This window comes from Micromys minutus (genome assembly GCF_963924665.1).
Source record: "Micromys minutus genome assembly, chromosome: 4".
Lineage (NCBI taxonomy): Eukaryota > Metazoa > Chordata > Mammalia > Rodentia > Muridae > Micromys > Micromys minutus.
In genome coordinates, this window is record NC_137973.1 from 71,115,281 (window position 1) to 71,128,914 (window position 13,634).

Below are 13,634 nucleotides of genomic sequence, written 5' to 3' on the forward strand. Positions count from 1 at the left end.
CTAACATAATGCATAATGCTGTTTGATCTTTTGAAAAATTTGCTAGCTATAAAACATCCACATTAATTGCTTTTTTTTTTTTCATGTATAGATCACTAAATCAATTTGGGTAACTTCCTTCAAATATTTTACATAGTTCTCAAAACAACAACTGTGAGCCTCTTGTATACTCACATTAATATTATTTTCAAATATTCTTGGAACTTATGTAAAAATAAACCCTGAATGATTCACACAGAATGATGTTAAGTTAGGTATAAATCAACAGCATAGATAACTATTTATTTGAAATATTCTTTTCATTATCTGGTGTCTGATTTTAAGCTATGTTCCTATGAAGTAGTATGTATTTAATCTGTGGTATTTAGTAGGCAATTCACTTAAAACATTATAGACAGTAGTATTGTATTATATGCTGTAGCACATAATATAAGAGACTTGTATTTTAATAATGCTTATTCTTTTCATGTCCTTAAATGGTTTCCAGGAATTTGACCTGACTAGAGAAGGTAGGAAATCAGAAAACAAACAAACAAACAAACAAAAGCACACATACAGAAATATTGGCAAAGAAAAGCTGGGATATGGAGGAGTGGGTTTTCTGATGAAGCTACAACAGTACTCTTTAGGAGGTCTACGTGCTTATTATATCATGTCGAACAGAGAAGTGTGGTTATTGAATACAGCTGAACAGGAGAAGATTATTACATCTGATAAACAAGGATGCAGTGTTCTTATATACAGCTACACAAGGTGACAGGTATAAATGATCCAAGAAGGCATGGTCTCTTTCGGGTAGTAATTTTCAGCTGTAAGTATCCAGGGAATGGAGGCATTTTCTTCACACACTGTCAATATTGTGCATAAACCAGAGGAAGGCTTTGTATTCTTTCTAAGCCCCATCTGGGAGGAGTTGTGCCATTTCCGTGAGATTGAGGCATTGGAGTGCTTGTCTCAGCTGTACCATGTTAATGACACTGATTTCCTCAGAACTTCATTCAGTTAGGCAAGCTGCCCACATAGATTTCAAATTTTTAAAAAGTACATATTGTATATGAAGTTTGTTACTCGCCTTAATCCTTACCTGAGTGTTTTCAGTTCTTTGCCTTCCATTGGCTCCATTTGTCCCCTTAGACACATTTAATTCTACTATCATGCATTACATATGTGTCTATATAAAATTTAGAAACCAGCGATTAGGGATCACATGGGATATATTATTTCTAAGAATAGCTTAATCTTCTTAATTTGACAAACATTTTCATTTGTCTTCAGATTTACATTTATCTTATAATTTTAGCTTTTGGGGGAATGTGACTGAAAATTAACCATCTCTCTGTTTTATGAGGTGTAGGATGTCTTTTATTTTGGAATACAGTTTCTTGTTTTAGAATATATATATATATATATATATATATATATATATATATATATATACATATGTTTAGATTATATATAATTTATAAATACATAATAAATATTCTTTACTTTTGGCTTGTTTATATTTTCAAGTATGTTGATAAACAATTCCTTATTATCATTATTTAATTGGTCATGATAATACATGGTGCTCTTGTACTCTGTTTAAAGCTTAGCCTTTTTAATGTCATGATGGTGCTTTCTATGCTTTTCTTTCTAAAATATGTCTTGCTTTCACCAATTACATCCAGATTTACAATTCATGTCCAGCTGGTCAGGAAACCTGTGAAATGAGCCATTCTAATGTGACTTTGTCACTTTTACAGACACAACTGGCTACCACACTACTAGGCAGATAGTTCATTCTTCCTCCACTTTACTGTTTCACTCTATCAACAAAACAAGACACTATATGTGCATAGGTCTACTAATATACTGTGTAATTCTAGCACACAGTTTGGAAGATTGCAAGTTAAGACAATGGCTTTGGAAAGCTGGAGACACCTCCTAAATTATAGAAGGGATGCTTGTACCTATGGTTGCAGCTTTACTTCCCAGTGTGTTGTAATTTAGGACTTTTTTTTGTAGATTTAGAGGATTCTTAATTTCAGAGGCTTTCAGGACCCAGTGGTCTACAGTGAATTATTTTAATTTTTACTTAGTAACTGCCATTTCCCAGATACTAATTCTCAGTACATGTGTTCAAGTGATAAACATTTTGAAGTTTCCCCCATTTGTCTATTCCTTTCTTTCAATATTTTAGCTACATTCAACGTAACCAACAAGAATTCTACCCACTCTGTGCATGCTGCCACACATAAGAGCCTCTAAGTGGTACAAAGTCTATTTATATTCATATGTAAATCTTAAGTTATCCTTAAGAAACTCAAGAGTCATGTACTAAGCATGTATATGTGTAATAAGTACATGCTTGTGTTTTCCATAAAGAAAATGCAAGAATGTTCAGAACACAAATACATGTGATCCATGAAATTACTAGAAAAGGCAAAACAGTCATGAATTTTGTACATGCTACAGCAGGTCTAGATCCACAAACAATGTAAGGAGAGGTGATCTCCAAGAAGTGCAGGTCTTGTGGAATAAATTTACACCACAGACAAACAGCTCAGTGAACTGGAAGAATTTACTTTGTCTCAGAGTTTCACAGGGTGCTGTCTACCCAGGAAGGATACATGGCTGAGTTAAAGGCAGGTGAAGCCTGCGGGTTGGTAAGCTCACATCTGAGCTGCTCCAGAAGTGAGAGTATGGTATACAGATGCTCAGTGTATTTCCTCTCTTAGTCCAAGAATGCATCTTTTAGCTGAGTCCTTCAACCTCGGCTAACCCTTGATAGAAATGTTCTCAAAGTCTGACCCATATTAGGCTTCATTAATCCCTGTTATCATCTTTAATTTGGTCAATTAGATGTTAACCAGTACAATAGTCATATTTTTTAATGAGTAAAATTGATGAATTCTCAAGGGTGACCAAAAGGAAGAGAAAGTAGGAACAACCCCACTGTAAGAATGGCTAACACTTGATAGTCCTTAGATATACTAGAAAGCAAGCTGTGCCTTCCAGGGAAGGAAAACCCGTAAGCATCACCCTCCATGGTCTCTGCTTCCTTCCCACCTTGAGATTCCACTCTGACTTCACATTAATGAGCAACTGCAATATGTAAGCTGAAAAAATGCCTTTCCTTCCCAGGTTGCTTTTGATCAGTGTGTTCCCTCGGTAACAGAGAAACCAACTGGAATGCCTCACTGAAAGTTATTAAATTGAGGACACAAGGATACAGTCACAAAATAGTTAACTACAAAGGTCTAAAAAACCAACTCCATGGAAAAACAAGACAAAAACCAGACAATTCTCATCAATAACTTTCAGTATTTATAGTCTTCATTCCCAAGCTACAGGACACAATCCAACATACTGGATTGGGAAATAGGGTCTGTCTTTCTGCTGTGTCCAGCAAACAACCTCGGAAGGTTTTAAGAGAAGAGTAGAAGCAAACAGTGTTTGCTTTATGTGAAATGTAATTCCTCCTGCTTTCACTTGGTCTTTGAGATCAGAAACGCAGCAACCACTAAAGTAATATACAGCTTCTATTATTTGATACATGATCTGATACACTGCTGAATTACAGGTAAAATATTAGTTTAAGAAAAAGTTCATTTTAAATTATTTAGGTTTTGAGGTATTTTAAGTCTTTTTTGTTGTACATTTTGTCTCTTAATTATTGAAGCCAATCATCTAATTCAAAACTGCAGAGAAATTGGACAAATTTTTGTAGTAACTTCTGAATAGCTAGATGGGTGACTGAAAGTGCTTATTTTTTTTTTTTTAATGAAGCATTTTTCATGTATTTTGATTAATACTGATAATTTTCTTGCTTATAGAATCTATTAAATCTGTGGCCTTTTGAAGTTTTGTAGAGCTTCTGTCGTGGCCCTTATGGTGTTAGCCACCGAAAATTCAACTACTATTTTAATGGGCTAGACTTTACATGTGCCTTGGTCTTTTTCCTTGCAGATTTTACTATGCTTTCTTTGTTCTGTATGTTTAATATATCGATTATTATGTGTTACACTTCTCTGTATTTGATGTTATATGTTTCTTAAACCTTGATAGACATCTCTTTCTTTAGCTTAGAAAAAAATTTCTTAATGACTTTGCTGAAAATATAGTTTCTGTGCTTTTGACTTTTTTTCTCATTCTTCTATACTTGTTATAAAGGATGTTCTTTTTTCATGGTGTACCTGATCACCTGGATGTTTTTAGATTTTAAATATCCTTTGACTAAGTTATCCATTTCTTCTACCTTGTCTTTGAGGCCTGATCCTATTGTGTGGGCAAAAATCAGTGAATAGATGTGTCCTAAACTTTATGATTTCTACCAATAATAACTAGCTATTAAACTGAGAAGTGGGCAATCAAACAAAAACCAGTTGTTAAGTATATTAAAAGAAGAACTTAATTACATGTACCAGCCAAGTGTACAGCATTAGTAGAACAGCATATTTTCCTACTTATTTTACTGATCAGAGTTGCTTGTCTGAAAGCCATGGAGCTTGAGAAATATGTATTATAGAATATTAGTTAGTTGGTCCGCCATGCTGTGGCCCTCCTGAGGTGCCTTCGGGGTTGGGATGCTTTGGCTCGCCGTTGGTTGCTGTGCTTGTCCTCTGCTAGACTCCTGTGTGATTTCACAATGCCTAAGAAAGTTGGTGCGACAAGCAAGGGTAAAAACCAAACCAAGGAACCAGAGACACCACCACCTCCTACAGGGCCTGTAGCAACTGATCTTAAAGGTTTTGTCACCATATCCATCCATGCCAAACCTGGCTCCAAACAGAATGCTGTGACAGATCTGAACACCGAGGCCGTTGGCGTGGCCATCGCGGTGCCTCCGTCTGAGGGAGAGGCAAATGCGGATCTCTGTCGGTACCTATCCAAGGTCTTGGACCTCAGGAAGAGTGACGTGGTTCTGGATAAGGGTGGTAAATCTCGGGAAAAGGTGGTGAAGCTCTTGGCCTCCACTACTCCGGAGGAGGTCCTGGAGAAGCTGAGAACAGAAGCTGAAAAAAAAAATGAAGGCGAGAAATGTGCATTTCCTGCGGAGCTCTCACAAGGAAACCACAGAGGAAAGTATACACCCGTGCCCAGGCGTGGAGAATAAATACATAGATCAAAGCAGACTAAAACAAAAGTACAAAACATAAAATCCCTTGGGATGGCAGCTGGAGAGACAGCTCAGCAGCCAAGAGCACTTGCAGCTCTTCCAGGGGACCAGGCTCAGCTCCCAACACTGACACCGGAGGCTCACACGAACTCCAGCTTCAGGGCGTCCCGACACTCTTTTCTGGCCTCTGAGGTCACTTGCAGACCTGTAGTTCAGATATGTACGTTCCAGGCACACATACCAATAAATAAATAAACCTTTAAAATTCCAGTGCAAACACTGAACTAGATCACTCTAACTACATGGGATCACAAGGAAACAGCTGCTGTCCGTGATAGAGCTTCTGATCTCGGGCATTGGGAGACAAGTTGAACATCAGAGCATGGAAGCCGACAGGAAACCCGCTCTCTGGACTCCGTGTGTGTCCTTAGCCTCATAGCTCCACAGTGGTTCTGGAGTTCTGGGGTTCTCTAATTCAGTTTACAACAAGAAAAACATATTCTAATTTTTTTTCATTCAAAAGTGTTTTCTTTATATCTTTTAAAGATCATATAAAATATTTAGTGGAAAAAGCAAGTAATCATGAAGATATGTAACTTAATGTCAGTTATTTCTGGAACCTTGTAAACTTTCAAATCCATGAGTTCTTAGGAATCTCCAAAGATCCTAAAAGAAGAAGGAATTGTCTGGACCAAGTAGTTAAGAGTGCTTAGTGCCCTTGGAGAGGACATGAGTTCAAGTCCCAGCACCACAACAGGGAATGGTTCACAACTGCCTATTTCCAGGGATCCAGTGCCTCTGGTCTGAGGGCACCCACATTCATATGCACACACAAACACATACCTGCAGAGATAGGCACATATATATATTATATATAATTATGTTAATTATATGTTATTATGTTAACTTTTAACTTTAAAAATTAAAAATAATAAAGATGTCCTGGATGTTCTTTTCATTGTTTATAAAGCCCATCAGAAATCATTTGGACGTTTTCCCCTTGTGCATGAAGCCTTGGATTCAGTCCCCAGCATTGTGTAACTGGGTCTGGTATTATACTCTTCTACTCCCAGTAGTCTGGAGCTGAGGGCAGGAAGATGAGTTCAAGGCGTTCCTTTACATAATGGAGTTTCAGGTCAGCCTGGGACACATGAGCCTGTATTTTTAGATCTGTATAGACAACATGTATATATTACTCAATAATGTATGTGTATACATAGCTGAAGAGATAATAAATATATCTTATATGTTTGAGCTAAATTGTAAAAAAAAGAATATTAACTTGTAGAGTACTTTAAAAGTGAATGCAATTTAAGATATATATTGAATTGAGGGTATAGTCCAGTTCTTTGAGTTATTGCCTCATATGCAGTAAGTCCTGAGTTTGCTCCTATGAAACATGACATTTGCCCATATTACAAGCATTTGAAAGACTGAAGCCAGGAGTATCATGTGATCATAGATCAAGAATAACTTACAATTCAGAAGACCGTCTCTTTTATAAAAAGAAAAAATGGAAGAAAAAATGATAAACTTGGTAGTAAAATTTTAATTCTTGTACAAGCACTTGACTATAGAAATAATTTATTAATATTTTAGATATTAATGCTTAATATAGGTTAATACTACAAAATTGAATACTACTACCATTAAATGTGGTATTTAGTACCAATGATTATGTCTCCCATACAGTCATGTACTTGTATGCTTGCTTTCCAGTTGGTAGCATTGCTTATGTTGACGGCTTATGTAGATTTTGAGAAACACAGGCTTGCTGTAGGAAGTTTGCCATTGGGGGCAGGATTTGAGAGTTTATAATCTTGTGCTACATCCACTTCAGTCTACAAAACAAAACAAAAGAAATAAAACAAACAAACAAACAAGCAAACAAAGAAAAACCCTCTTTGATGCAAAAGTTGCCTTTTCCCATGGTATTTTATCATAGCAACAGGTTGTAACTGATACACAAATATAATGATGATGCTGTGTAGATTAGTAATAATTCAGTATTCTCCAGTTTCTCAGCTCAGTCTTTCCCACTTACACAACAAAACTACAATGTACATAGCGATGTGGTGACTTGCTCTGCATCACTGAATAGTGACTGGGTGAACAATGCTATACAGTGACAAAGCAATGCCTGTGGTTTGCTTCTGTACCTCTTTTGCCTTCTTCCTTACCACCTGGTCCCATTCACCTTCAGAAGAAGACATGATGGTTAAATATACCATGAAGTCTGCTTTCAATATGTTCTCAGGTCTTTGCATGAAATGTGTATGAATGGATGAGACAGATAAACTGATTCATGTTAGCTTATATGACATGAAGAAAAAACTTGAAATGCTTTGAAAACAACATTGCTTTAGTTGTAGTTAGCTATAAACCAAGTGAGCAATAAAACTAATTTCCTGTAGGAATGGAAGAATACTATGAGAAAAGGGAAGATTAAACGCATGATCTGTGGAAATTCAAATAAACGACACAAAATGGAGCAAAAACTACACAAAATCCTCAAGAGGTGTTCTCTATTCAGTATTGTATCCTGCCTAAACGGGTCCCTGGGAAGATGACTCTACTGATAATAGTGAAATTATCAATAACAAGTGAAAGGTCCTACAAACAAAAAAGAACACTCTGAAAAGTAGCAACAACACAACAAAATACTGAATTTGCATCACAAAGCACTCGCACCTTGCTGAGCTGAAGCAAAAAGGACAAAATATACTCACATGAAAAACTGAAAGAAACACACACGGTCAATGTGAACAAAGTGATGTGGAAAATCACAAAAAATTATATGAACAACTCAGGCCAAAAATGATAATGAGGTAAAAGATTTATTTAGAACTTGATTTACCCCTGTCAGCTGTCAAAATTTATTAAATTAACTAGATAATTATTCAAGTCTCTATTTTTCTACGCTTCAATAGACTCTCATATTGATTCCTTGTTTGTGTCTGGAGCAAAAGAGCTTTAGTGCACTATTGATATTTCCATACTCTTTCCAGGTAATATACATTTTTATCTCATTATATATCTAATTACAGATTAAGAAATTGATATGTTATAATATATTCCCATACCAATCTTGGAGTAAGTTTGTTAAATATCAGTTTTAACATAGACATAGACATTGTGCTCTAACAACCAAGCTGAGCTGTACTCAGATGACTATAAAATTCTGGATAGTCAGAAAGTTCATAAAGAGCAAAGTCACCTTGTGTAAGTGGCTTTAAAGTCCTGAGGATTCTTTAAAGATTTCACATACATTCTGAGGTCACAGGTGAAATTAGATTCTAGTGTTCAGTTTGAGAACTTTCAAATGTATAATTTTATCTTTCTATGCAATTCAAATGGATAAATTGGGGTTTTTTTGGAAAATGGTTATTTAGAGGTAAGTAAAATATCATTTACAATTTATCCAGGCATTTGTAAGAAAGATCACCAAGTTATAATAGCATTAGAAGTGAACATTTTAATGTGTAATAATTGCAAATTGTTAGTAGTAGATTCTTAGCAATAGATTTTGTGAAAGGTTTAACTTTTACGTCCAGACTCATGTTATTTTTCACATAGAGGTATCTTCTTATTGTATCATTTTGGACTGAAAATGACATTCTCTACCATTAAATCACAACTCCTTTATTATTAAAGTTTACCTAGACTAAAGAGATTTTTTTTTTTACTTTTCTGGACACTTAGTTGATTGGACTATTTGTACTTTTTCAACACTACACTGTCTTGATTATGGAAGAGTTTTACATTATGCCTAAAAATTAGGACGTGGTAATTATTTGACAGTTCTTCAATATTTTACAGCTATTCTGAATCTTTAGCTTTTCTTTTTTTTCTTTTTTTTTTTTTTTTTTAGCAATTTTAGAATTAGCCTGTCATTTCTATAGTTTTGGAAGTTGATTGTCCATACTTCTTACTAACTCAGATAACTTTGTTCCTTCTCAGGTCTCTAATGAGGTTGAAGACAAGATACTATAGTTTCACAATTAAGCTTAAGTTGCTTAGGGTCTAAGATGGTTTTAAGATGGTAATACAAGCTAGGATAAAAATGATTTAAATATAGAACTGCACCTCCCCAACAGATAATAGATGATAAAATACTTTTATTTAATTATTGCCAAATACAAACAGACTAGACGTTTTTAAAAAATGTGTTTTGAATTATGCTTTAATCTTCTGATAGAGCTACTTTTTCATTGTCCCTCTTATTCTCATGTTTTCTGGCTATTTTGCATTGATTACTTTTTCCAAAGATTGTCTTTTTTTTAAACAACTTTATTTTACAAAACAAAGGTAAATGTACAGATTTTAAACATATTTTGCTTAAAATTCTACATTTTTGTCAGTACTTTTTTTTCATATTTTAACATAATTTTTATATAAAACTATATGAATATATTTTTTAGTCAGTACTTGATTTTTTTTCAAGGTTTGATTGTATGCCTTGAAAATTTAATAGTTACACTGAGCTAAAGTACATGTAAAACAAAATGTAACATGGAAATAGTTAAAGTTTTCTTATTTTGTAAATATTTTTTGTTTTGTTTTGTTTTCTTTATTTCTTGGACTTCATACAGTCTGTGAGTTGTTTCTGAGGGAGTGCAAGCCTCTGGGGTTAGCATCCCACTATTAGTGACTGCATATTATGTCTGTTCTTTTGTGACTGGGTTATCTCACTCAGGATGATATTCTCTAGATGCACCCATTTTCTTAAGAATTTGGTTAAGTCATTGTTTCTGTTGGCTGAGTAGTATTCCATTGTGTATATGTACAACAATTTTTGTATCCATTCATCTTCTGAAGGACATCTGGGTTCCTTCCAGCTTCTGGCTATTATAAATAGAGCTGCTATGAACATTGTGGTGCATATATCTTTGTTGTGTATTAAAGTGTCTCTGGGGTATATGCCCAGAAGTGGAATAGCTGGGTCTTCAGGTAGTACTATATCCAAATTTCTGAAATATCAACAGACAGATTTCCAGAGTGGTTGTATTAGCTTGCAACCCCACCAACAGTGGAAAAGTGTTCCTCTTTCTCCGCAGCCTCGTCAGCATCTGCTGTCATCTGAGTTTTGGATCTTGGCCAATCTGACTGGTGTGAGGTGGAATCTCAGGGTTGTTTTGATATGCATTTCCCTGATGGCTAAGGATGTCGAGCACTTCCTCAGATGTTTCGCGGCCATTTGGTGTTCCTCAACTAAAAACGTTTTGTTTAGCTCTGTACCCCATTTTTAATAGGGTTATTTGATTCTCTGGTGTCTAGCTTTTTGAGTTCCTTGTACACCTTGGATATTAAGCCTCTATCTGATGTGGTGTTGGTAAAGATCTTTTCCCATTCTGTTGGTTGCCATTTTGTTTTCTTGAGGACATCTTTAGCCTTACAGAAACTTTGCAATCTCCTTAAGTCCCATTTGTTAATCTTTGACCTTAGAGCTTGAGCCATTGGTGTTTTGTTCAGGAAATTTTCTCCTGTACCTATGTGTTCTAAGGTTTTCCCTACTTTCTCATCTAATAGTTTCAGTGTATCTGGTTTAATGTGGAGATCTTTGATCCACTTACACTTGAGCTTTGTACAAGGAGATAAGAAATGGTCTATTTTCATTCTTTTGCATGCTGAGTGCCAGTTGGACCAGCACCATTTGTTGAATAGGCTGTCCTTTTTCTATTGAATGTTTACTGCTCCTTTATCAAAAATCAGGTGACCATATACATGAGGGCTCATTTCTGGATCTTCTATTTTATTCCATTGATCCACATGCCTATTTCTGTACCAGTACCATGCAGTTTTCAGCACAATTGCCTTGTAATATAGCTTGAGGTCAGGGATAGTGGTTCCCGCAGATGATTTTTGTTGTTGAGGATGGATTTCGCTATTCTAGGTCTTTTGTTATTCCATATGAAATTGCACATTGATCTTTCCAATTCCATGAAGAACTGGGTTGGAATTTTGATGGGGATTGCATTGAATCTGTAGATTGCTTTTGGTAGGATGCCCATTTTTAAAATGTTGATTTTTCCAATCCATGAGCATAGGAGATCTTTCCATTTTCTGAGATCCTCCTCAATTTCGTTCTTTAGAGGTTTGAAGTTCTTGTCATATACGTACTTCACTTGCTTAGTTAGAGTCACACCAAGGTATTTCATAGTTTTTGTAACGATTGTGAAGGGTACTTTTTCCCTTAATTCTTTCTCCACATGTTTGTCCTTTGAGTACAGGAAGGCTACTGATTTGTTTGAGTTAATTTTGTATCCAGCCACTTTGCTGAACTTGTTTATCAGCTGTAGGAGTTCTCTGGTGGAATTTTTGGGGTCACTCAAGTACACTATCATGTCATCTGCAAAGAGTGATGTTTTTATCTCTTCCTTTCCGATTTGTATCCCCTTGATCTCCTTTTGCTGTCTAATTGCTCCAGCCAGGACTTCCACTACTATGTTTAATAGGTAGGGGGAGAGTGGGCAGCCTTGTCAAGTCCCTGATTTTAGTGGGATTGCTTCAAGTTTCTCGCCATTAAGTTTGATGTTGGCTGTTGGTTTGCTGTATATTGCTTTTATTATGTTTAGGTATGGACCTTGGATTCCTATTCTTTTCAGGACTTTTAACATGAAGGGGTGTTGGATTTTGTGAAATGCTTTCTCAGCATCTAGTGAGATGACCATGTGATTTTGATCTTTGAGTTTGTTTATATGGTGGATTACATTGATGGATTTCCTTATGTTAAACCATCCCTGCATCCCAGGGATGAAGCCTACTTGATCATGGTGAATGATCGTTTTGATGTGTTCCTGGATTCGGATTGCAAGGATTGTGTTGAGTATTTTTGCATCAATGTTCATAAGTGAGATTGGTCTGAAGTTCTCTTTCCTTGTAGGGTCCTTGTGTGGTTTAGGTTCGAGGGTTATTCTAGCCTCAAAAAATGAGTTGGGTAATATTCCACCTGATTCTATCTCTTGGAATAGTTTGGAGAGTATTGGTGTTATATCCCCAATAAATGTCTGATAAAATTCTGCACTGAACCCGTCTGGACCTGGGCTTTTTTTGGTTCGGAGGCTTTTGATGACTTATTCTATTTCTATAGGTGTTATAGGGTTATTTAGATGGTTTACTTGGTCCTGGTTTAACTTTGGGATCTTGTATCTGTCTAGGAATTCGTCCATTTCCTCCAGATTTTCCAATTTTGTGGAGTATAAGTTTTTGTAGTAGGATCTGATTATTTCTTGAATTTCCTCAGTTTCAATTGTTATGTCGCCACTTTCCTTTCTGATTTTGTTAATTTGGATACTCTCTCTTTGCCCTCTAGTTAGTCTGGCTAGAGGTTTATAAATCTTGTTGATTTTCTCAAAGAACCAAATCTTGGTTTTGTTGATTTTTTCAATGGTTCTTTTTGTTTCTATTTGGTCTATTTCTGCCCTAATTTTGATTATTTCTTGCTGTCTACTCTTTTTGGGTATATCTGCTTCCTTTTGTTCTAGGGCTTTCAGCTGTGCTGTCAGGTTGCTGATGTAAGCTCTCTCCAGTTTCTTTTTGGAAGCACTTAGGGATATGAGTTTTCCTCTCAATACTGCTTTCATTGCATCCCATAGGTTTGGGTATGTTGTGTTTTCATTTTCGTTGAATTGTAGAATATTCTTAATTTCTTTCTTTATTTCTTCTTTGACCCTGCTATCCTTTAACAGAGCGTTGCTTAGTTTCCATGATTATGTGGGCTTTTTGTTGTCTTTGTTGATGTTAAAGACCAGCCGTAGACCATGGTGGTCTGAGAGGATGCATGGGAGTATTTCAAACTTCTTATATCGATGGAGGCTCGTTCTGTGTCCAATTATGTGGTCAATTTTCGAGAAAGTGCCATGGGGTGGTGAGAAGAAGGTGTATTCTTTTACTTTAGTATAATATGTTCTGTATATATCTATTAATTCTAGTTGGTTCAAAGTCTCTGCTAGTTTTGCAGTGTCCTTGTTCATTTTCTGTTTCCCGCATCTGTCCATTGGTGATAGTGGGGTATTAAAGTCTCCCACTATTATCGTGTGGGGTGAAATGTACTTTTTGAGCTTTAGTAGGGTTTCTTTTATGAATGTGGGTGAGTTTTTATTTGGAGCATATATGTTAAGGATTGAGAGTTTCTCCTGACAGATTTCCCCGGTAATGAGTAAAAAGTATACTTACTTATCTTTTTTGATAACTTTAGTTTGGAATTTACTTTATTCGATATTAAAATAGCCACTCCAGCTTGCTTCTTGAAGCTGTTTGCTTGGACGTTTTTTTCCCACCCTTTTACTCTGTGATAGTGTCTGTGTCTGTCTCTGAGATGAGTTTCTTGTATGCAGCAAAAGGCTGGATTTTGTTTATGTATCCAGTCTGATAGTATATGTCTCTTTATTGGGGAGTTGAGACCATTTATGTTAATAGATATCAAGGAATAGTTGTTTCTGTTTCCTGCCATTATTGCTTTTTTGGGTTGACTTGTGTCTGGTTTTTTTTTTTTTTTTTTTTTTTTTTTTTTTTTTTTTTTTTCTTCTTCTTT

General features: G+C 35.7%; 1 protein-coding gene across 1 annotated transcript; it reads left to right on the top strand.

Moving 5' to 3' along the window:
• Window positions 1-4,630: 4,630 nt before the first annotated feature.
• LOC308420143 (UPF0235 protein C15orf40 homolog) lies at window positions 4,631-5,098 on the top strand (the record flags this gene model as incomplete). The annotated part of the gene is made up of 1 exon (XM_080916049.1): window positions 4,631-5,098. The coding sequence occupies one exon, from the start codon at window positions 4,631-4,633 to the stop codon at window positions 5,096-5,098; it is 468 nt and encodes a 155-aa protein (XP_080772175.1).
• Window positions 5,099-13,634: the final 8,536 nt, after the last annotated feature.